The sequence below is a fragment of the Necator americanus genome, chromosome II, assembly GCF_031761385.1.
Source record: "Necator americanus strain Aroian chromosome II, whole genome shotgun sequence".
Lineage (NCBI taxonomy): Eukaryota > Metazoa > Nematoda > Chromadorea > Rhabditida > Ancylostomatidae > Necator > Necator americanus.
The window spans coordinates 30,781,204-30,804,246 of record NC_087372.1 but is presented as its reverse complement, the minus strand read 5'-3'; the positions used below and the strand labels follow the sequence as shown (position 1 = coordinate 30,804,246).

Here is a 23,043-nt window from a genome sequence, read left to right as displayed (position 1 = left end):
GACACATTCCCTGCAATTTTGTGACGTGAGGTGATCTCAATTTTGTAATCGTACCAGAAGCAAGAGAAATTCTCACATGAAATATGAGATAAGGATGTATCTGATAGCTTCAAATTACGTGCATAAAAATTTTCTTTGAAACGTAATATTCCAGCTCTCAAAAGTAACGGTAATGAGAATTATCGTTATCTTGTAACTCCCAAGCTTTTTTTGTAGCCTAATTTATTTCTGGACAGAGAGACCTTCTGTATCTCTTACTTCTTGGAACTCGCTGAAGAAAAAGAGTTCAAATTTCGTAAGATTTTTAGACTTTCTGAAGGTGATATAAAGACAAACTCACCCCCTTTCTTTATTAGAACACCATACAAATTCCATGTACTTCTATCTAACACTATTATTCTTTGAGAACATTTCGACAGCTAATACCACTCTTCTTTGAATATTTCCTTGTAAATGCGCAGTTTTCTGCGTCTCTGTGGCCAGAAGAACATCTATGATGGTTGTCTGCGTCTTCATGAGCGACGGGAGCGTGACCTCGTCGAGGTGAGTTCGCGTATCTGCCGGCATATCCACTGGGCACGTTATGCCTCGGAGACATTCGCGGAAATTCCGCCGGAACCCTCTTTACCGTTCCCCAAACGAACTGACCAGTCTCATCGACTAGCGGCGCTGGGGGCCCACCCCGTTCTTAAAGATTGTCACCCAAGCGGAAAAGAGACGCACTGTGTAGTATTCCTAAGTACTAATATCAAGATAGTGTTTAAGAGGATATGAGTGTATGATAGCAAAGAGGTTGAAGTCAACCTATAAAAGTCTGTTTTTGCGGCCCTATAGAGGACCGTTCGATTAGATACAGCCTTGGAAAAGCAGAATATTTAGGTAAGCAATGAAGAGCAGTTTTTCCTGTATTCGACTTCCCCTTGAAAACCGCTCATCGACTCAAGTCACGCGTTGGATGGATGCCAAATGAGTGAAACGACCTCACAAGCAGAAGAGGGCCGGAAACTTTTCAAAAAATCGAAAATATCGGTCCAGGTCCTTCACCTATCCTTCCACCTTTTCTGGACACCGTGGACACAACCACTAACAACAGAAGGCGAAATCCCCGACCAAATTCTGCTTCAGGCGTTTGAATGCCAGATTTCGCGCCAAAATCGTTAGATGTGCAGGAAGCTGTGGCGCGTGCTGTCGCGATGCGTGCATTTTTCACAATTGCATTGATCAAACTCATCTTGTTCCCCTAGCATTCACGTGTCATTCGTGGGCTGTGTTAAATCTTCTCAGTTCTATCTGGATTTGCTTATACCTATTCTCTTCCAGGAGTTCTCATTTCATAAATCGCAGTGATGGCGGTGAGTTGTGCGGTTCGATGCTCTCTGGGGATGATTGTGCGTGGTTGACTCAAGAGATGTTTTAGTATGGTGGCTATGCTGGTTATGGACCAAATCATATGGGACACGAGAATGATTCCGCTGGGATGTACAATCCTCGTACGCATTCGAAAGTTGCTGAGAAAGAGGGCTTCCACATGGGTGGAACTGATGAGCCTAGGACTCTGTAGGTTTTTCTTCACACATTTCTCTTCAGAGAGTGCTTATACTCTAACGTGCACTTCTATCTTGCTGTTCAGCGAAGAGGTTATGAGAAAAAGAAGAAGAAAGAAAATAAATCCACATCCATCATAATTTGTGGATTTATTTTGACGAACGTCTAATCTTCCTTCCAAATGAGTGTTAGGCATTCTAGAGATATTGGTATTTGAACATTAGAGATCACTTTACCAGGGGACGGAGATTGCTGGCTTTTACCACCAATAAGAAGCAGAGGAATGTAATACTATGAAGCAAATAGCGGCCCAACCACTGAACTTTTTGGAAGATGGGTTGCATGAGTTTATATTGAAGTGCGGCACATGAGTTCAACTGGTGAAACAGTATCGAGGTGCAAAAACGCCTTGAACATGTAAATTGCAAACAAATCTTTGTGTAGAATACAGAGCTTCCTTTGTTAGCAAATGGATCCAAATTCAACATATAACATGTGGTGATAGGAAGGGAAAAGATCTATGCTTTCGCAGTAGTGGTCGTTGCTGGCGACGACATTTTTTTTTCTAGTAGAGATTGATTGACCGAAATGAAGTGGGTAGCGAATCGAGGTTGGAGTGTAACAGCAGCCTTGGTTTGTTCGAGCTACATGAACTACTTGTTAGGTCGACATTCAGCTCAAAAACAATTCTAAACAGAGATTTTTCTTGGCTTTTCACATAATTCCGGTATTCTTCGGATACGAGAAACTGACTTTTCATACATTGTCATCACCTATATGTGAAACAAGACAGTATTAGTAGTTGCAGTTTTGCACTGCCATTTTATTCACTGGTACAACGGTTTTGATGTGTTCTTAAATGAATCTGGTTTGATGTGTTAATGTCATTCATATTGCACTACTTGAGTTGTGTTAGAGTAAACGCTTAAGTTCTAGAAAAATTCTAGTTCTCATAAATAGTTACATTAGTGTCTTTCGAAATAATGCATTGGAACGGGCAACCATTATGTTGGTTCGAGATTTTCTTGAAGGGGCGATGAGTAGAATAAACCTTCACCGAAGTGAATGTTAGAGGGGTATGAGTGAAAATTGAGGGTTTTTCCTTGGTTATGTGGAGTTGGATGGTAATTTTGGACCCTATCGTTTCGCTCAAAAATCTCCCTAGGCTTGATAGAACTGACTGGTGTTTACCAAAAGTTCTCGTCATTTCATTGAAAAGCTACCACAGATAAAGGGGTAGCATTTCTCCTTCATTCAGTTTTTTCCGATTTGACCTCCTGTTAATCCCATTAGGTTTTGTTCCTTTTTTGTTCTGGTATGACTTCAGCTATTGTGTCTAGGAGGTACATCAGTAAGCTGCTTCAAAAGATGTTTAAGATGCCTGCAGCAAAGCATAACAGCAGAATGGCACTAAATTACATTCGCCTTCATGCTTTGTTCGAATTCACTTCTTGAGATTCCTCATATCTGACGCACCCCGATGAATAATGGCGCAGTAGCAGCTTATTGGCATTACTTGCAGAAAATTTGGGCACATTTTGTTTTCTATTAATGCGGGAGGATAGAATACTGGGAACTTTCATTGTAATTCTTTAAAACACAGCAACTTGGACAGAAAGTGAATTTACAGATGCACAAGACGAACAGATTGTTACATGTCAAATATAAAGTGTTACGAGTGTTTTTCGCATTTTATATTGCTATTCTTCATCGTTGCAGGTACGTCGGAAACCTAGACCCATCGGTTACTGAGGAGTTTATTGGCACATTGTTCGGACAGATTGGAACAGTCACCAAGACAAAAGTCATATTTGATGTGAGTAGCTTTTTTTTCTGTGCAGCTAACACGATTTCAGGTTAACCGTGCCAATAGTGGCTACTTCCGAGCACTAAAGGTTGGTCTGTCATTAGTGCTAACTTCTTTAGTCAGTAACTCTCGATGTTCCTGCAAAGCTGTAATGGTTCAAGCAAAAATGTAAATGTGTAGGAACATCGCACACACTTTTTTCTAATGTTCAATTGGCGCATAAACAGTCAAGTGATCCCTTAGCTCATTTTCAAGCGCCCTCCTTTTTCTCTCTTTATTCACCTTTTAACGAGCGGGTGCGGTGGTAAGTAACTTGGTCTTCCTTAACTTTTGTTTTCGGCATAGCGCTTTGCGCACTTTTGGTATTTTCCTTTCGATTTCTTTTGATTGCTTTTGTCATTTGCCGGCATTCCACAATGAGTCCCTTTCGCAGGTGCGCCGACTGCATGGGTAACCAGCGTACGTACTCGTAGTTTCGACCTCGTCGCAAACTGCGGCATCGAAGAGTATCCATTTACCACATACGCTTTCATTATGATTTTCCTTATTATTTCTCCATTCTTTTTCCTTTCTTCTTTTTGTAGTTTTTGCGACGCGCATGAGTTAGGTTAGCCATCAGTATATGAGTATACCTAGAGGGGAGAGCCCAGATCTTCCAAGAGTGCTGCAAAGGCGTGTTTTTCTGCTACCAGATTCACGAACATTTTAGGGTACCAACGATCCTTATGCGTTCGTAGAGTTCTCGGATCATAATATGGCTGCACAAGCCTTGCAAACAATGAATCGACGTATGTTACTGGACAAGGTGCGTTTGTGATGAAAGACACATGTGTCTAAATCTTAGAATATGTGTGTTTTCTTCCTGAGGGTTATTATCACTTTACAGGAAATGAAGGTCAATTGGGCGGTTGAGCCAGGGCAGCAACAGCCAAAAGTGGACACCAGCAGTAAGTTTAATAAGTGAACTCCTTTCATATACAGATTATAATCGGTGATATTTATTTGAAGAGCACTTCCATGTTTTCGTTGGGGATCTTTCACCTGAAGTTGATAACAAGGCTCTTAAAGAAGCCTTTGCACCATTTGGAGACGTGAGGTTCGTATTCTTTAGCAGTCTTTGCAGCTATTTGTAGATATACTCGTGTGTACTCATTCCACCATTTTCCTCTTTTATTTTAGTGACGCTAAAGTTATTCGCGATGTGACCACGTTGAAATCCAAGGGATACGGTTTTGTTTCATATCCTAAGCGCGAGGTAAGAACATGTCTTTGTGTTAGGTATTTTTAGGTATCATGGCGTCAGCAGAGCAAAGTCGGGATTAATCAGATGTATTTAGGAGGCTGAACGTGCTATTGAGCAAATGAATGGTCAGTGGCTTGGTCGTCGCACGATTCGCACGAACTGGGCTACACGTAAGCCCGGACAAGGCGGCGGAGATCAACCTGCATCAAACGAAAAAACGTATGAGGATATCTTCAATATGACTACTCCTGACAACACGTCTGTGTATGTTGGTAACGTAGCAGGCGGTGTCTGTGGTAAGTATTGATTAAAGATTAGAGTAGAGATTAAAGATGCAGATTAAAACATCATGAAATCATTTGTGCTGGTGATTCAAGATAGTGTGTACGATGAAGATTTTTCTATTAAATTATTTATTATTAAATTATTAAATTCATTGTAGCACTTTTTTGCAGCGGAGTCCCAGAGTAAACAAAAAATGTAGGCTGATAAGTACTAAGTTTTTGCGAAGTTCTATTTGAGTAGCAGGGCGGCACTTCAATTGCTAGGTTCATTTTCTATCAATTGTTACCGATTATGGCGTCTTTAAATATTAAGAAAAGAATTCTAGTGTAAACTCTTGTCGCGGCTACTTTTTTTTCAACATTTTATTGTTTATTTTCAGAGGAGGACATTCGTGAAGCATTTGGCCAGTTCGGGCGTATTCTGGAAGTGCGTATTTTCAAAGTACAGGGCTACGCATTCGTTAAGTTCGACTCGAAGGATTGTGCTTGTCGAGCGATTTTACGGATGAACGGTGGTGATCTTGGAGGCAACACCATTCGTTGTTCATGGGGAAAAACTAGCGATGTAAGTTGACTACGACTAACTTTATAAACGCTCTGATTTTCTAAATGTTTCAGTCGGAGAAACGCACGCAAGGTTACAGTAACTACGGCCAGGGTGCCTACGGATATGGAGGACAGGCTACCGGCAACAGTGGTTATGGCCCACCTGCTGCAACTGGTCCCGGTGGAGCTGCTGCTGCAGCAGCTGCTCAGGCTCAACAACAGTACTATAATTATTATGCACAATACTACAGCAATCCACAAGTCATGCAGCAATGGGCTAAGTGAGCATGTTTGCAACATTCTTCAGATTCAGATATTTTTGAAGTGTTTTCAGTTATTGGCAGCAACAACAGGGGAGCGCTGGTCAAGCGAACAGTGGGGCTGCGAACGGCAATCGTTAATTGGGAGTACAGAATGTGTGTACTCACAAGAGGTGCATGTAGACATTCTCTTATAATTTTTGCTTATAACTCAACTTTACTTTTTACAAATGATCTATTTGTATTGGATACGAGTCAGTTTCTTTTTTTCTTTTTATTCACATACGTAGCTACTGTTCAATTTGTGGTTAAGTTGGTGTCATTGGCACATTATGTTCATTACTGCAGTATTGACTTTGTTGGATGTCTTTGCATGTTAACTGTTGTGAGTTGGTCATGAAGTGAAGATTTGATGAAATCATTGCATTTATTTCACAGAATACACGTCATATTTATCACCACATTGCACCATCGGATCAGTAACAGCAATAACGCAATTCAAGTGGAAGAATGGGATTCTTGGGGCCTGGTTTTGATTAACGATGTTGCAGTAGGCTGCGGCCTCATGAAATGGAAGCGCTAACGGTTATGTACAAGACGAGAATCTAGAGTTCTACGCGTTTTTTGGACACAATTGGAATGGGTGGGTATTGACTGGTGAGACAATGAAGATGGATAGAGATAGGAGCGCAATAACGAACTACCATCTAGTTTCTATTTCACTTTGCCTGATATGGAGGAAAGTAAGGACATCTAAGGAGAGACATACACATAGTCTCGACTAGCGTAGATTTTTGATACACCTACAGAAGAAAGTTATTGAGTCATTTGAATTCGACGAAATTGACATAAAGATGAGAATAGAAGTATTTGAGGACTGCGAAGATATGTGCTGATGCATTTTGCATCACCAGGGTATCTCAGTTCTCTAAAACTTTTCTGTAAGTTGTTCTATGCGTTTTCATGAGAAAGAAAACCTTCAAACAAATAAGCTCAACAAAAAGAAAATGTATTTGTAGAAATGCTGATCGCGTAAACGACGAAAACTGTCGCGAAAATCGCATACGTGATCAAAATAAAAGCTTCATGTAAGATTTGGTTTTCTGCAGTGTTTTAAGTAGGCGTCTCATTGGTGTGACTGTTGCGTGATGATGTGATCGATCGGCAACTAGGATGCTTATCAAAAAACGACGATTTTGACGGTTGAAGCAAAATTGTTGATATCAGCGTCACGAAAAACGATTCAACCACAGTGAAGAAATTCTTCCAGACTGAAAAATTAACTTCATTACTTTTCAGAGATGTATTAAATCTTAAGTCTTCTATGACTGTTCACTCTATTCTTCGAAACTTACAGAATGACGTCTCTATGGCTGGTAGAACAGTTCCACATCCGAAAGCACCATAACGAGCAAGAAAATCGAAAACCGGTTGTTGTAATCCAAAGAACATGAAGAATAAATCGAGAATTCGAAATACAACAATATATCGATAAGAAATCAACTCGTCCTGAAAGGAAAAATGGTTGATTAAGACGGAATAATGCAAACGGTAATAAAAATATGTACTCACTAGTCGAGACACTGTTGTTACCAGAATATGTGTACCATATATGCCAGCCAGTAAAGATGGTAAAGTGATGAAATCGAGAACTTTCAAAGGGCTGAAAAAGCAAGCTATATCATGTCTATCTGAAAAACACACAGACTTTTTTCACTACCAAAGTATTTACTAATTACACCATTGGAAAATCATGTTAAACTACTACATTCACATATTACCGTAATTCCACTAAGCTAAACGTAGGAGATAAAAAATTTTGCAGGAAATTTCAAGAAATAGACGTTTTTCACCTTATCAAAGCAACACTCGATTTCCCTGTCAAAAATAAGTAGTTTGCTAACTAAGAAGTTTGAAGAATACTTAATAAACACGTTAAATAAGTTTGAACTAGTTGTTGTAAGAAGTGTAGTTTGTTCGGGAATGGTAGTTTCGATAACGTGAGCGTAATGAGCGAAAAAAAAAGCAAAAGAAATGACACGAAAGTAATACTGAAATATTAAAACAAAGGTAGTCAAAAATTAGATAATTAAAATCAAATGGTATTAGAATGAAAACGCTAGCAGATTTCAATAGTCAAACAAGTAGGCGCGCCCAAAGAGATTGTTCAATATCGTGATTGTTTATCCTCGTAGCAGATCCCTAGTGAATGGTGAGCACAAAATGTGCTCATTCTGTGAATTTTTCTGTGTTAGGGAGCATCGGATGAGGACATTTCAGGGATATCTTTCTTTAAAAGCAAGTATATGGATCTCAACTTATGCTGCACCAGACAACTGCAACTCGTTTTAGACTCGCTATGCTCCCGAACGACCCATTGCTCGGAAAGAGTGCTCAACAGACAAACGATGAGCAGTGAGGAAGAGTTACGACGCATGCGTCACGGAACATGAGCGCAGTGGTTTGCGGCAACGGCTACAACCAAAGCAGAGTGGGTTTTCGTTCCTCGTACAGTAGGACCAGGATTTTAATTCAATAATTGCTCAAAATATGACCTTTCTTAGCTAGTGATCAACATCCGAAATATAATGTGCGTACTGAACAATAATTTTCTACATATTAAGGGCAACCTACTCCAATTTTGGCGTAGCTGCGGAAACCTGTTGGAAATTATGGAGTTCGGAATGGAAATTACGAATAAGAGCGTGGCCCCGCTCAATTTCCCCTAATCGTCGTGTAAAATGGCGTGGGAAAATACGTCTGTTCTTGCGAAATGTGATTTGCTGTTCTTTTTATTAAGTTGCAAAATCAAAATCAAAGACAAAGAGCAAAATTAACTCACATCAACCCTTTGTCCTGATATTCAAAGTAAATCATCAGACTCGCTAACGTAGCGAAAAGACGAACACATGGCGCTTGTAGAACCATCAGTTCGCAAATTCGGACTTTCCTGCTGAAAAGTCGACATTGAGGGAGAAGTGTTTAAGTGGACGATAACGTCCATATTTTGGAGACGGGACACAAAATATGATTCTTATTCTAGTGGCAGCAATGAGTTTTTTTTTTTGGAAAAGAGTATGGACCTTCTTTCTCGTGGGCTTTCGTTGAAGCTCAACCCTGAGTTCCCTCTTCATTTTTACTGAATAATTTCTATAAATAACATCCTACAACTTTATTTCGTTATTACAGTTCCTCCTTATGGGCACTGGGAAGTAAGAAAAACAAATACACACTTCTATTGGAGTTTCTTGAACTATAAACAAATAGTATATTCACTAAGCAGCGGTAAGAATAGCGCGATACAAAACAGCTATAAGAATAAAACTTCAAAAAAAAATAATATAAAATGCACAGTGAATAACAAAGAATCTGCCATGACCCTGACAGCTGTAAATCAATCTATTATACTTCCCCACCTTCATGTAGAGTGTGGTCCCTGCCCACAGCAGTTCTTCACAGGACCCGCCATTACGGAACGCTCATGGAAAAGTCAACATTCATTTGAACAATGAACTTGAGCATTTTCGGAGGATTCGCCAATAATGCTGTGTGAGCATAAGTGGGATCGAAGGTCAGAGCGCTAACCGCGCGACCAAAACTCACCTCATAAAGGATTTATTGTGAGCTGTTAGCTCAGCAGAACAGCTACCTGTGGCCGTTTCAATGCGGATACTTTGGGATTTTGATAAGGTGTCAATAGACCAAGTTCTGGTCTATTCCAATCCTCCAAGGATGTACTGGGATGAGATGAGACACATCTAAAGACGTTGTGCAACTGTGACAACTGCACTTCACTGGAGGGAAATAGAATTCCTAGAACTTCTGCATATGAAAAATGCTGAAGAGCTTACAGTAAGGTCAAGGTAACCTGATATGTATTGCAGATACACTTATAATAAAAATTCGCTAGCTGGGTCCTAACGGGCTGCGCAACTGAGCGAGGGTCCCACCGCGCTACTTGAAGCGAAACCGTTCTCGCAATTGTACCACAAGTTAGGTTGTTTTGGTCCTACTGAACATATGTACGAATGTTATGTGGAGCTTATACTTATGACACTTTCTTCTTGGGAAATTTTAGCGCACTGAACGAGTAAATAGTTGAACAGTAGGTAGATATAGTTACGTCCTGAACACTTGACTTCATCCTCTTCCTTATTCTCAATGAGGAAAAAATTCCTTAACCTTATTTAAGGTTGTGGAATGAAAATTTATCCAAGGTGTAATTCACTGAGTCTTGAGCTGGCAAACTTCAAATTCCGGGCAACGTTTCTGCGGATTCCCCGAGTCAACCTATGTAATATATTTAGGTATCAGGTCTAAGAAGATTCAATGACATCCCATCTCTCAAATGTCGATTTTGCAAATGATTAAATCTGCAGTGGATTCGCAGGAAGTGAAAAAGTTCAATCTGTTTTTGTTTTGTACAAAAGTAAGAAGAGGAAGGAGGATTCGGCTATGAGTTGATTATGATCGGATCCCAACAAGGACTTGGAGTATAGAAATCATCTTATCTCACTTCGGCCCTTTCAAACAAAAGGAAAAACGAGTGGATTTATTTTCACAGGTGATTGGTGACATGAAATTAGAAAGGTAATCCAAGTGATTTTCTTTTTGAAGAAGCAGTACTTCTAAAACTCACCTTTCAAGCTGAATTTTCGGTAGACACGGGAACACGCAGCAGAATGGTGGTGTAGCGACTTCGATATGCTGTAAATGTTCGCTCATTTTGCTCACTAAGGCATGATGTCCTTCAAATATCTGCATAAGAAGGCAGATTATGATCCATAGGGCAACGGAAAAGTACCTGAAAAGTAATATAAGATTTTTTCCAGAAAAAAAAAGATGAAAATAAATCTCCTAGATTGCCAGAGAAGAAAGTTTTCTAGCGCTCTGGAGAAGGTATGACAAACAGAAAACTCACAAGAAGCTGATTAGATGCGACAAGAACCATACCCGGGGCATATACATGGCGACCAGAGAAAGCATAGAGACAAACTAGAAACAATGGTTCATGCCAGTGGAAAAGCGGACCCTCGGGCGTTCAAACTCACAGGAGCTGTACTCGCTAAGAAGAGAATAAATAGTCTCCTATCCGACTGAGTAATGTATACAGAGATGTACAGTATGTGGAGAACACCAAGCGAAGCTGTGGCCAAGCATATTATGGTCGCCAAAATCAACGCGATGACGAAGGATGTTGGTAATTCTGAAAAAAAAGTACATAGATTTTTTTCTTTTTTTTATTTTATGAACATCGAATATGTTCAACCGGGTGAGGACGGTACGCATTCGGTGGAGCAAAGCAGAAGGGGTACTGTAGGCAGAACAGAAGGGCATACGCTGCGCCATACGCGCCGCGGTCATTCAGTTGAATTTGTTTGGCGCGGGGTATAGCACATGACCACAGAATTGCATGTTTTCGGCTGTTTTCGAGAAAATTCGTTGCGCATTTTGTTTAAGAAATGCATTTTTGTACTTCCTTTACGTAGGGAAATATGTTGCACAACAATCTCAAAAATATGATAACTCACGTGATAAATAGTCGCTAGCATGTGGTATTTCAGCGGAATTTGTGCAGTTGAGCAGGGAATCAGTTAGGAGCTTTACCAGCGTATCGAAGAGCGTCATCGTAGAACAATCATTGATCTGAAAGAAAGGAGGAAATTGAAACGATTAGAGTGAATTCTACCATGCAGTGAGATCTGAATGCACGTAATAAAGTGAACGTGTTTAAATGCACTCTTAAAACTACGTAGATCAGCTAACCGAGATGTTTAAACGATAAATTCAAGGTAAAAATGCAGATCAACTCAGCAAGGTAAAGCAATAGTTACTTCGTGGAGACACTAAAGGAGTAATGGACGCTTATCATTTCAACCACGAGTTTACGTACGTGTTAGTCATGTACACGAATAGGAACATTAATTCTCTTATATGATTAAAAAAAACACAACCCATTTCTCAATTTTCAGAGAAAGAGGGGTTAGTCAGCCGTTCAAAAGGATACTGAATCATTAGAAATACTCAGGAAATTCAGGTGGGCAGAAATTTTCCACAAATTATGGACTCCAACCAATTCAGTTGCGTAAACAAAGAAGCGCCGAAGGACTGTGGAAGAGTGTAGATGAGCTGTGAAGTTGAAAATCAGGAATTAATTGTGAATATGGAAAATACTAGTAATAGTATTACTAAATGGAGAGGAAAAAAAGATACGTATGTGGTAGATAGACGGAAGTGGTCCCGTTGATGGATTTTCCCAGGAAAAAAAGGAATAAAATTTACAGCCAGTCACACCTAACATGCCATCCATAACACCAATTAAAAACACTATAAAGTTGGATTAGGCTTCAAAAGGCATTCCCAAGCGAAAAATCCTTATCTTTTATGGACGGATCATCACTGGCTGAGCAGTATCCCCATCCATGTCTTCTTCAGTAGTTGTCAAAAACTATGTACAACACTAACAACAAACTATTACCTTGATTGTGCAAATACACAATACAGCATGAATTTTGGTTACGGCTCAACATTTAGATCTCGAATAACGGTGTCCAAATGCAATTTCACTACTCACTTAAGAAAAAGTTTCATTAAACAGAAGAGGAGGGAAATTTGTGAAGAGTTCAAATTTTGAGGATAAAAAATGATGATAAGAAAACCTTGCAATGGAACTCGGGCAAAATTTTCTCCGAAACCCTGAACATGCTAGCCATATGACCATTATGCATACGTATAATAATGCAAGATTGCATTTAAAGGTGCTGGGAAGTTGCAATAGCTCAGAAATAGAAAAGACAAACAATAAACAACAAAAACACAAAGAATAGATTCGAAAAATGTGATATCCTTCCTATTTCTTTTGTATGTTTTCATACGGCGAAATAGAAGTCAAACGAACCGTTATGGAACAACCAGCAGTCAACGATAGTTTACCGGATCAAAGACGAACCGCTTTGCCTGATAAATTATACAAAAATGAGTGAACATGAAGCGTTGTGGAAACGGTGCTAAACAGGATGAATCTCCGAAAAGGTCCAATTTCCGATTGCTTCAAATTTTTGTCCATGAATAACATAATAAAAATTTGAAAAAAAAGACAGCGCCAGTCTTCTCTAACAATAAATTGGGTTCCGGTTTTAGTGAAGTTTGTATTTTTTTTGTTCGTAAGATTCTCAGACTCAGACAAAGTGTGTTCCATTTTTTTTATCTTTCTTTTCTGGTGCACCATTGGTGTATGTGAATAAATTAGTGTATTTCATCCGAAACATTCTATTGAATGTAAATTATAAAAGCAATAAATGATTTAAACTAGAATAACCTTCGAGACATCGGTATTTATGATTTACATAACAGTAAAAAAAATAATAAAAAATCTAACTAAACTAAAACTAAAATTAATTTGACCCTTTCTGAGCTGTCACATTTCATCAGTTTCCCAAGCACCTTCAAATTACAGCTAAAAATATTTCCAGGAAAAAAATCAAAAAGACAACAAAACACGTGACAACTAGGCAGATCCTTAATACGTAGTCGACTCCGAATGTGTTCAACCACGGACAGGCGATGCACTTTTGATTTGAGGGTGATTCAAGGGAGAGCCAGTCGGTGTCAAGCAGAGAAGAAGTAAGAGACGAATTAAAGGGTGGATCCACGGAAAATAATCTATGAAAGAGGCTATCCATTAAAAAAAGAACGTCGGGATAGTTTGATTTTCTTTATCTCTTTTACCATAATCAATTTTTAAAGTGAAATTTCAATAGAATTTTAAAAGAATTTTGATAGGATTTTCCATTTTTATACATCCATATTGTTCATTGCGAGAGACGCGTCGCGTTCATCTGGTTGAACACATTCACCGATCACAAAATAGCTGTGCGTGGGAGATGTGTGCTCATTTTCATGGAAGAGCTATGAACACATCTAAGGAAGACTGAAGAGAAATGAGAAGAGCTCTAGATCGAATGGAAATTCAAAAATTGTTAAATATTTTACAAGAATGCTCCTTTAGCTTTTAGGAACATTTGCAACATTTTAGCTTTAAGTAAAACTTAAAGAACGCAGTTTTAGTACACTTGAACGAACACACAGCTTGCGATTGTCTCAAATTTCGCAAAAATGCGAAATATAAGAAGATGAGTTGAAAAACATGGAACGCGAAATGTGTGCTCGTTCAGCGGATGTTTTCAACTTCCAGCCGATGACAGCCGCGAAGCAAAGAACTGCATTCGTTTCACAACAGCCGTTCATCGTTTGAGTACATTCTGGATGAGGATGACGGAAAAAAAACTGGAGGAGAAATGAAAATGAAAGAAAACTCAAAATGAGATGTTTATTCGTTGAAACGTTATGTTGAAGGTGTGAAACGAAGCGCTAAATTACACCAGCATCGAATACAAACATTGTCAAGGTTAGTACCTCCGCTAAAACAACGAAAGCGCATAAAAATATCTGTTGGCGAAAGAAGGAAGCGAAACGTAGCGCAGTGAAGGACGACGACGGCATTTCCTTTCTCGACGGGAAATCGACGTAATATCTGATTCGTATTCAGGCGAAAGCACAAGAAATGCATGTGCACAATGTATGCGACACATGGTGTGGGTGTGTGGAGTTTCTAGTGGATTCTGGAGTTTCTGGAGGAAGCGAGATTTGAAAAAAAATAGAACAAAACCGCCGTCAATGTGACTTTAGGTGGGTGAAGAGGAAATTATTTAAACGCAAAGAGGTGCAATTTGAACAGCCGTCACATGAATTGACGATCACAAACAGGGCGATCAGCATCACGGTTGCGCAGAACAACGATCAACATTTTCGATCTTGACGAGGCCAATTTGGAAATGGGGGAAGGGAAAGATTTCAGGGATATTCTCATAAAAAAAGAAAAAAGTCATAGAAAGAAAATATACGACTCATATATCTCAATCCGAGGACTTGACAAGTCCACCTTATGAGCGCACTGCCACGAGAAATTCTCATCTACATTTCGGCTGATAACTTTTCACAAATCTAGTACCATAAGTAAGTTATAAATTCTCTTATAGGTCTAATAAGATGAGTCCTTGTTCGAAGATGGACTCTTCGAAAAAAAGGATGTTTATATCACTTTATTCGCGGTCCTAGCTGGTAAAGAGCAATTAAAGAACGCACAGCAGGTACATACATTGAGCAGAATTACACTTCACCACCTTTTTCATGAATGAGAGCAAAAATAGCCCTATTTCCGCTCGTTTAACACAAGTTTTAAAGAGCTACGTGCGCTCCAAAAACAATGTTTGCTCCTGATTAAAAAGTTTGCCTGGCGTTAATCAATCCGCTTGGGATGCGCCCCCACGTTCACTTCAATTCAGAATCGTTTGAGGTTCACGAACGTGTAACTGGCCTATACAATGCCCTGCGGTGGCTAGCCGATGTGTCAAGTCAGTGTTTTCATCCTCCCGGACGAGTCTGGTACCAATTTATCGACCCCGGAGGAATGAAAGGCTTGGTGAGCACTAGGGCGGATTCGAACCTCTGATCGATCGTGCAGGAAGCGGAACCTCTGACCGCTACGCTACACTCCCCCTTGCTTCTGATTAAATCCTATATATTCATTAGATAGCTTTGTAAACTGGTTTTACTTAAATCTCTAGTTTTAAATGTATTTGGCGAGGGGGGAGGGACGGGGGGAAGGGGGAACACTCAACCGTGCTCTTATTTCTGGAAGTAAACAACTAAGTTAATGGCGCCCTAAAACCAAGACATTAGTTCTAGAGGATTTATTACAACTAGGCTAAAGGTACAAAAAAGAGAAAAAGGAAGATAGAGCTTCCAGAAATAAGAGCGCATTTGTGGAGCCCCAACTACATTTTCCCCGATTTCTGTACATACATATACAATTCCCATTTACATACATATTAGTTTAATTTATTATATTTATTTAATTTATTCATAATATTACATTTACGCTTTTTTTACTTCCATTTATTTATTTTATTGTATTCAAGAACTAGCCAACTCAAGGAAGGAAAAAGGAACCCTAGCCTTAAACATAACTGTCATTTAAAAAAAAACAAATCTAAAAAAAAACTAAAAAAATAACTGTCACAAAATTTTCTCAACAATACCCGTCTGTACGCAAAATTTCATGGTAATAGCAAGAAATCACAACGCACAATGGTACTTGAAGTGAAAAATTCGGAGGAATGAAGCAGCCACGGCGATTCGGAACTAATTTAAAGCGGGTGTGACTTGATTTGCACGAAATGTGAATGCAATTATGGTAGAAAGGAAAAGAAGAAAATTGTAGGGAAAAGAAAGAAATGCGAATTAGTCAGAAGATTAAAAAGAAAATTAAAGCACCAGCTGAGAGTTGTGAAACAGCAGAAAATTTTTAGAAAAGGCACGTAACGGGGAGTGAACGATTATTTTGGAATAAAGAAACTAATTCACGACAACAAATCCAGAAACGAAAGAAAGGAAATCCAGAAAAATCCAGGAGATCGCAGAAAAAATGGCGCATAAGAGCGTTGTGTGCACAACCTTCCGGTGTGTTCGTGAGTTGAAAGGTTGAACAGCGCTGCTGGGGATTTAGGTGTAATTCGAAAGTGTAAGTGTAATAATTACGGATTAAAATTCCGTACGAATTCCCCCCCCCCCCCCTCTCCCCCACCTTTGACGGATCGCTGACAGCCAGCTGGTTGCAGCACATCTGTCAGTGACGTCACAAAAGAATTGATCGAAGACGAAATCAACATATTCACATAATCATAATCAGCATTCTTTGTGAATATATAACAATATAATCACAAAGAATGCTTTTAGGAATAGGAAGGAAATAAGTGATGTTCGGAATCAGTGCGAGGATAGTGGTAGCCTTACAGAATGTTCTGCAATTTCTTGGTGGAGGTCCCGTCTTGATAGATTTGAATTTATTGCCTCCTTGAAAAATGCACGCAATAGGATAGCATCAAGATTGGTTAGATAACGTTACAATTTCACTGTTAGTTCGAGTAGAAGAAAAAAATTCAAAAAGCAACTGTTCAATATGTGAACATTTACAATTAGAAGAAGGTTTTTGGATAAGACGAGCATTAATTTAACTTACTTATTTATTTGCTTACAGCCAAAGAACCACTGGAAAAGGATGAAAAAGAAACATTCAAATAATTGCAAATAGGAACAGAAGTTTTTTTTTTAAATTTCAAATCAAATTGAACAGAACTTTCACCTAGAATTGGAAATTCTGCTTGAATATAAGACCCTTCACCTCTTAAAAGGACAAAGGCGAACAACTCGATCAATTCTATCAATTTAACCCAGGGCAAACAGTGATGAAACGGATTTCCATGGAATTCAATATTGGCGCCGCAATTTTTCAACCAGGAAACCGCGACGCGTCCGGAGGAATTCTCTGCCTGACAGGTAGACGCATACTCTCTTTCTTGTACCTTGACCAAATCGAATCACGGCTGTTCTCTCGGAGAATTCCCAAATTTTGCGCATATACGGACGAAATTGATTTGAAATGATCGCTACAGAAAAGAACTGTATAAGAATTCTCTGGACAAAAAAGTGGGCCTTAAACTCAAGGTACCTTATGAATCGGCTGTCATTGCCAGAACTGAAAACACTCACGCACAAATTTTTACTTAGCTATGAGTAAACACAATGCTTACAAGGAACTAATTGACAGACACGCTGTAACCTTGAGGAGAAAAAACAGAAACCTGTTCCTCGGGACATCAGCAATGCTTGGGCTGATCAGAAGTGGTCAAAAAAGGCTTACAAATGAATTTTCATTTAATTTCGCGCATAGGTCAACCATAACCGGCATCATTATTGACGTATGCGCTTGTATTATATTCAAACTCTCCTGTCTATTTCGACTTGAAATGTTTCTTGACTTAAATTGATATTTTAAATTTTAGAAAATGTAAATATGTCGCGATACTCTCTCCATCTCACTCAGAATCGTCTGAACACTATCCAGAAACATGATGATGGATAGGTCATCGGTTTCTTTTATCTCATTTCGAAACGAAGAAACGTCACTGTTGTTTGAGGTCGCTTATTCATTGAAATCAAAATGAATAACCAAAGAAAATGTCATTATATTCATTGTTATTCGGAATTCTTTGCTTCCATTTACATTAAAAAACAGTAATATGCCGCAAATCACATCACAATGGCCGCCCCCATACGTGGAGCGAGAAAAAAAAATCGTATTGAATCGAAGACGATATTGTCCAATAAATTTCGCAAAGAAATTGAATCATACGGTAAGGGCATACATTCTTTTGAAAGTATAGAAGAACATTTTTCGGAAAAAAAGACCAATACTGGAAAAGGCGAATCGCTTGCACTGGCAGTTGAGAAGAAACGTCGTTGCGCTTGAATAGAAAGTTCCGTATGGGTCGAGTGAAATTTCATTAGCGCCGCTTGCTTCGATGGTTCTATTCAGGCGTGTAGGAGAAGTTCCGTGAAATTTCAGAGGAGGATTTGCTCCGGTCTGCCTCCTCACATTCTCGACCCAACGAGCAGTTTTAAGAAAGAGAATGTCAACGAATATTTGGAAAAGGCACAAAAAATTAATAATGATGTCAGCATTCTTTTAAACGATCCAACCACGGGACATAACACAAAAAGGACAGTCAGGATTGCAGTTTATCAAATCCATTCAGATTTTAATACGAACTACATTGCAGAAAAAAACCGCTAACATCATTTGGAATCCGCCGTTACAGCAGTTCACCGATAACACCCAACGAAAACAACATTCGAGGGGATTCGAGAGAAATTCTGATTTCCGATTCCTCACAATAGTAGATAGAGTTTTTGACATAGTTTGTAAGGGGAACATAGAGAAAACCCCAAACACCTAGCGTAAACTCAGAAGCCATTTGGTTTGCAAGCACCAGATTGACCATTTCATCTGACGAAGTAACTCTTTACGCCCACGCAAGCGATGAGATCCATTCCACATGTCTCCGTTCCAGCAATTTCACGTTCAGTAAAGAGTTGCTTTGACTAACCCTGAAGTACTCCTGATCCATCTGACTTCTGGATTTGTAGGGAACGACAACCGCAAAACTAAACTCTAAACGTCGCTAGAGAGAAACATTGGATAAGAGATGAGAGAGAGGAAAAGGAAAACATAGAAAATGATAACAAAAAAAAAGATTTTCTCACAAAGCGCTGCATTTAAAGGACGTGTAGTCAGTGCTTGCCCTCATCAAGATACTGGAATGATTCCTAGCACTTTTTGAAGTTGAACAGCGAGAAAAGTTGGCGCTCAACTTGGAAAAAACGCAAACTGGTGCACTTTGAAATGCGTAATTGACGCTTTTTCTCTAAGGCGACGTCTACATTCAGAAAGAATTGTTCCGCTTGGTGAAAAACCGGTTTTGTAGCAGTTGTTTCCACTTGTAGGAACTCTACGAGTGAAGAAAAAAGTAAAAAAAAAAACTGAAAAGGCATAACTTCTACGGTGATTGAACACGACGAGAACTTCGAGCGTAATGATCCTGTACGAGAAGGCGGTGTTGACGTAATTGACGTAAGAGGAGTGCGCTATGCATACCATGAAAACACGAAAACGAGTAGTTTGTGCAGGCGAAAATTATTGTGAGCTGTAAAGTATACGGTGTTTTTAGGGATCCACAAGGAGTCCACGACGTGTAAGGATAGCAGGGGTTGCTCTGAACAAGTTCCGTCCGCACATGTAAGTTTCTCTTGCTTCTTCTACCTCTTCTAACGTATTATAACTGTCCTCTGAGTACCTTATGTATTTCACTGCTGACCCTAAAATCGCCTCACGATGATTCTACGAATCGAGAAGGTGTGAGAAACATTTCGTGGACGTCTATCCTTATATTTTGCTCGGCAGAAATCTCATTTTGGTGAAGAATGGATGGAAAAGGAAGGATGTGCTCCTTTAAAAGCTTTCTTTTATGTGCTCTTCATCTGTTCTACCGCCAGCGGTCTCCGTCAATGGTCGTGCATATTTCATGGGCAAATTGAATGCGGGGGTGAATGGGAACGAAGAAGGAAGAACGATGGCGAAATTTCTAGTGAAATCGTGGAATAGAACGAGAATTAATCCATTATTATTACTTAATTAAAATTATTACAAATCCCCTTAGAAAATACATCGCCAAAAATAGAGCGCTTAAATGACTCGGATTTAAATTTTGACACAATTTCGAAGAATTTATTAAGTCTATTTGAAAAAAACGGAAGTTTTCTAGAGATTCTTCTACCGATTCTCGAGAAAAAGTTCCGCTACTCTCTTGAGTTGGTATTAAATACGTAGATTTCCATTGTACAGGAATGATTTCTAGGAACACATAAGACATTACTGGACTCCTTTCTTTCTAGTTCTAGCCTCGTCCAATGAAGGGTCCCTTTAAAGTCCTGGATTACTGTACATACAACCGTACTGTACTTGAAAAAGGAAATCCCTATAACTTTGCACAATTCACAGGAAAATAATCGATTTCAAGTTGACTAAATGAAAAACAGAAGCGAATAGAGCGAATGTGGTGACGTTCAGAAGACCAAAAGATCCTTTAGGATTTAGCCTAAGAATAAAATAAATGAGATGGATATGAGAGAAATGGATGGAAGAACCTCGTCGTCGGTCGGTCGGTCGGTCCAGCCTCAACCTCAAAGGTCAATAGCAGCCGGTCCTCAACCGCATACAACGCTCGTCGTGTGTCTGGTTTTCAATGGCACTCCGCAACCATAAATCGACATATGCATGGAGCATTCGGTAGGATTTACATGACACAACCACGCGTCCAATTCTACATCGCATTTATTTATTGAATTTCGAGAATATTCCAAAAACACTCGAATATTTCATTAATTTCACATAATTCATTCTAAAAATGCCTGAAATCCGAGTACATTTGGAATTGTTGTAGATAGAAATACAGGGACAGATCAGAAACAAACTTGACTCCTTTACAAAATGGACTTTCTGCGAAAGAATAAAAAATAAAATAAAATTAATTGAAATGAAAAAAGTGGAAAATTATCGAATATTGAGTTGTCCTATAAGTTCTTTCCAGTGGTTGTCAAGCTTTTAAATTCCCAATAGTCTGAATCCTCGATCAGAGGGGAACAACAGTCCAGCAGATCGATTGACGAGGATCAATGACCATTTTGGTGACCGAAATGTTGATTGGAGTAGCTTTGTTGTTGGATAAAAAAGAAAAATGCCATAAAATAAGGAAACCATCCTGTACGAGAACTTAAATGATGGAACAAAACACAGTTCAGCAACACAGCACACGCTGCAAACATCATCGATTTTTGAAAGTGCGCTACTACAAAAAAACCAATCTGAATACAGCAGTATTCGGTGTTGGCTAGTGTTGGAATTCGTGAACAACAGCAAGGACTTAGAACCAGGAACGATGACGAAGCGTCCACACACTCACACAATTTGCTCTGAACAGGAACTTGCAAATGTGTGCACAAAAAGTCGTCAGACGGGTGTTCGTGCGTTCATTTTCTGGAGAAAATCCGGTCGACGACGGACACACACGACGACACTTTCCGGATTAACGTGCCAGATTCGCTGTGTGTATGAGTGAAGTTTGGATGAAAGTGGACGTAGAACCGTCACCAAACAAGGTGTCCGTTGCGTCGTAAAGGACAATGGGAGGCGGTGACTAGCTGGACGCCTATGTAAGCACAATATTTGTCCACTTGAAGAGGCATTCGTTCACTCGTTTACTCTCTACTTTTACTTTCGTTCACTCGTTTACTCACGGCTGGAGTAATCAGGTTTGAAGGTTGTGAATAGGACCGAAGGCAAGCACAGCGCGCTAGCAGAGATTTAAATCAGCGTTCGCGAGAAATCCCGACGTTAGGTTTTTCCCAGTAGTTGGCAAAGTTAAGTAATGAATGATAATGATAATGATAAAGTTAAGTTAATAAAGTAGTAGTAATAATGATAAAGTTAAGTAATGAATGAAGGATGCCTTAATAGTGGTGTATTTCTCGGAATTTAAGCTCGCCCTCAGAAAAAAAGGAGTTTAATGTTATGTAACACTATTTGAAAAAGGATTTCTTTCTCTTTTTTTTTGAATTTTCAGATCAATATTTATCCAGTTTCCAGAAATAACCAGACACCATCCATCCGTTTCTCCTACACATCTAAGAACTACAGTTCCCAGTTTACCTGACAACACTTTGCACCCACATGAGTGACGAAATGAAAATAAAAATTCCCACAGCCGTTATTTTTAAGCGTTGTGTATTCGACAAAAATAAGAAAAAGAAAAGTTTCGTCGTGGGTAGTGCTCGAATGCCGTAAAATTACAACGCTATAAAAAAGGCTATTTAAAAAGTACAGGGGAAGTATTCTGCACTTTTGAAATTGGCGGACGTTGTGGAACTGGAAGAGAGATCCACATCTGGAATTTCTTAGGTATGCCACTAGACAAGAACGAAAAGAATTGGAGGTGAAGGAAAAAGGTGAGCGGAAATGGAAGAAGATTATAGAATCCAATCCGATCCTAATCTATCTGTCCAGATATTCATTCATCCGGATATTCATTTAGCTAAGTGATATCTCATCATAAAAGAAAGAAAGCTGCTCCAAAAAATGTTTTTAGTCGATGAAAAGATCAACGGATCAGTCTTTAGATGAATGATGAGGACGAATTAGGATTGGTACCCGTCTACTGGAATCCAATATAAATTTTAAGAGCTCGTATTCCATACTCGTGCACCAGTAAGATTTACTCAATACAAATAACTTCAGGAACGTGTTGCGATTTGATTCCTTTCGCCACTATATTTCACTGAATCGGAAATGAACAGTTAGTCATATTTCAAAAAAAGAAGAAAAAAAACTGAAGCCTCATCAAATGCAGATTGTGTTTTTCTGGTTTTTTTCACCCTGTTTTTTTTTTCGCTCCAGTTTCTGCCCTTTTGGTTACGAATTATGTATACGAAAGTCATACATTTACTTAGAATGCGCGGTTTTTTTTGGAATGGTGACTAATTAGTAATTCTGATGACTAAGCCCGTGCTCACTGAAGGAAATTCTGGAACTAATTAACACTACAAGGACAGTGGTAAACAATAAGGCCAGGCGGAGAAAAGGAAGTTTGTTGAAAGTGTACTGGTACGGGAAGCTACAAATTCTTAAGTCTAAAGAGTTCCACGTCTCTACTTCACCTAACATTTTTACTAGTGATTTCGCACTAAATCTGAAGTAAAATCCACAATAAAATAACAGGCATAGATTCCAGAATCCCTAATCGACAAAGTAAAAAAACGGATGCGATTCCATATAAAAAAGAACTATGGTGAAATGGTATAATAGAATGAGACGAGATCATCGTGAGAAGGATGGAAAGGAAAAGA

General features: G+C 39.2%; 2 protein-coding genes across 4 annotated transcripts; one reads left to right on the top strand and one right to left on the bottom strand.

Annotated features, from left to right (window-relative positions):
• Positions 1-453: 453 nt before the first annotated feature.
• RB195_019995 (uncharacterized protein) lies at positions 454-5,826 on the top strand (the record flags this gene model as incomplete). 2 transcript variants are annotated; one of them, XM_064188099.1, is made up of 11 exons in its annotated part: positions 454-543; positions 1,418-1,557; positions 3,265-3,361; positions 4,062-4,157; positions 4,239-4,299; positions 4,361-4,448; positions 4,532-4,607; positions 4,690-4,891; positions 5,260-5,444; positions 5,498-5,706; positions 5,760-5,826. In XM_064188099.1, the coding sequence occupies 11 exons, from the start codon at positions 454-456 to the stop codon at positions 5,824-5,826; spliced, it is 1,311 nt and encodes a 436-aa protein (XP_064043980.1). The 2 variants fall into 2 exon arrangements, with proteins under 2 accessions (XP_064043980.1, XP_013293053.1); XM_013437599.2 differs by lacking the exon at positions 454-543 and adding an exon at positions 1,347-1,352.
• Positions 5,827-6,798: 972 nt separating this feature from the next.
• RB195_019994 (uncharacterized protein) lies at positions 6,799-18,713 on the bottom strand (the record flags this gene model as incomplete). Of its 2 annotated transcripts, XM_064188098.1 has the most annotated exons (9): positions 6,799-6,956; positions 7,041-7,194; positions 7,258-7,348; positions 8,528-8,638; positions 10,325-10,489; positions 10,607-10,680; positions 10,737-10,891; positions 11,217-11,331; positions 18,693-18,713. In XM_064188098.1, the coding sequence occupies 9 exons, from the start codon at positions 18,711-18,713 to the stop codon at positions 6,799-6,801; spliced, it is 1,044 nt and encodes a 347-aa protein (XP_064043979.1). The 2 variants fall into 2 exon arrangements, with proteins under 2 accessions (XP_064043979.1, XP_013293052.1); XM_013437598.2 differs by lacking the exon at positions 18,693-18,713 and having other exon boundaries at positions 11,217-11,313.
• Between the last annotated feature and the right edge of the window lie 4,330 nt (positions 18,714-23,043).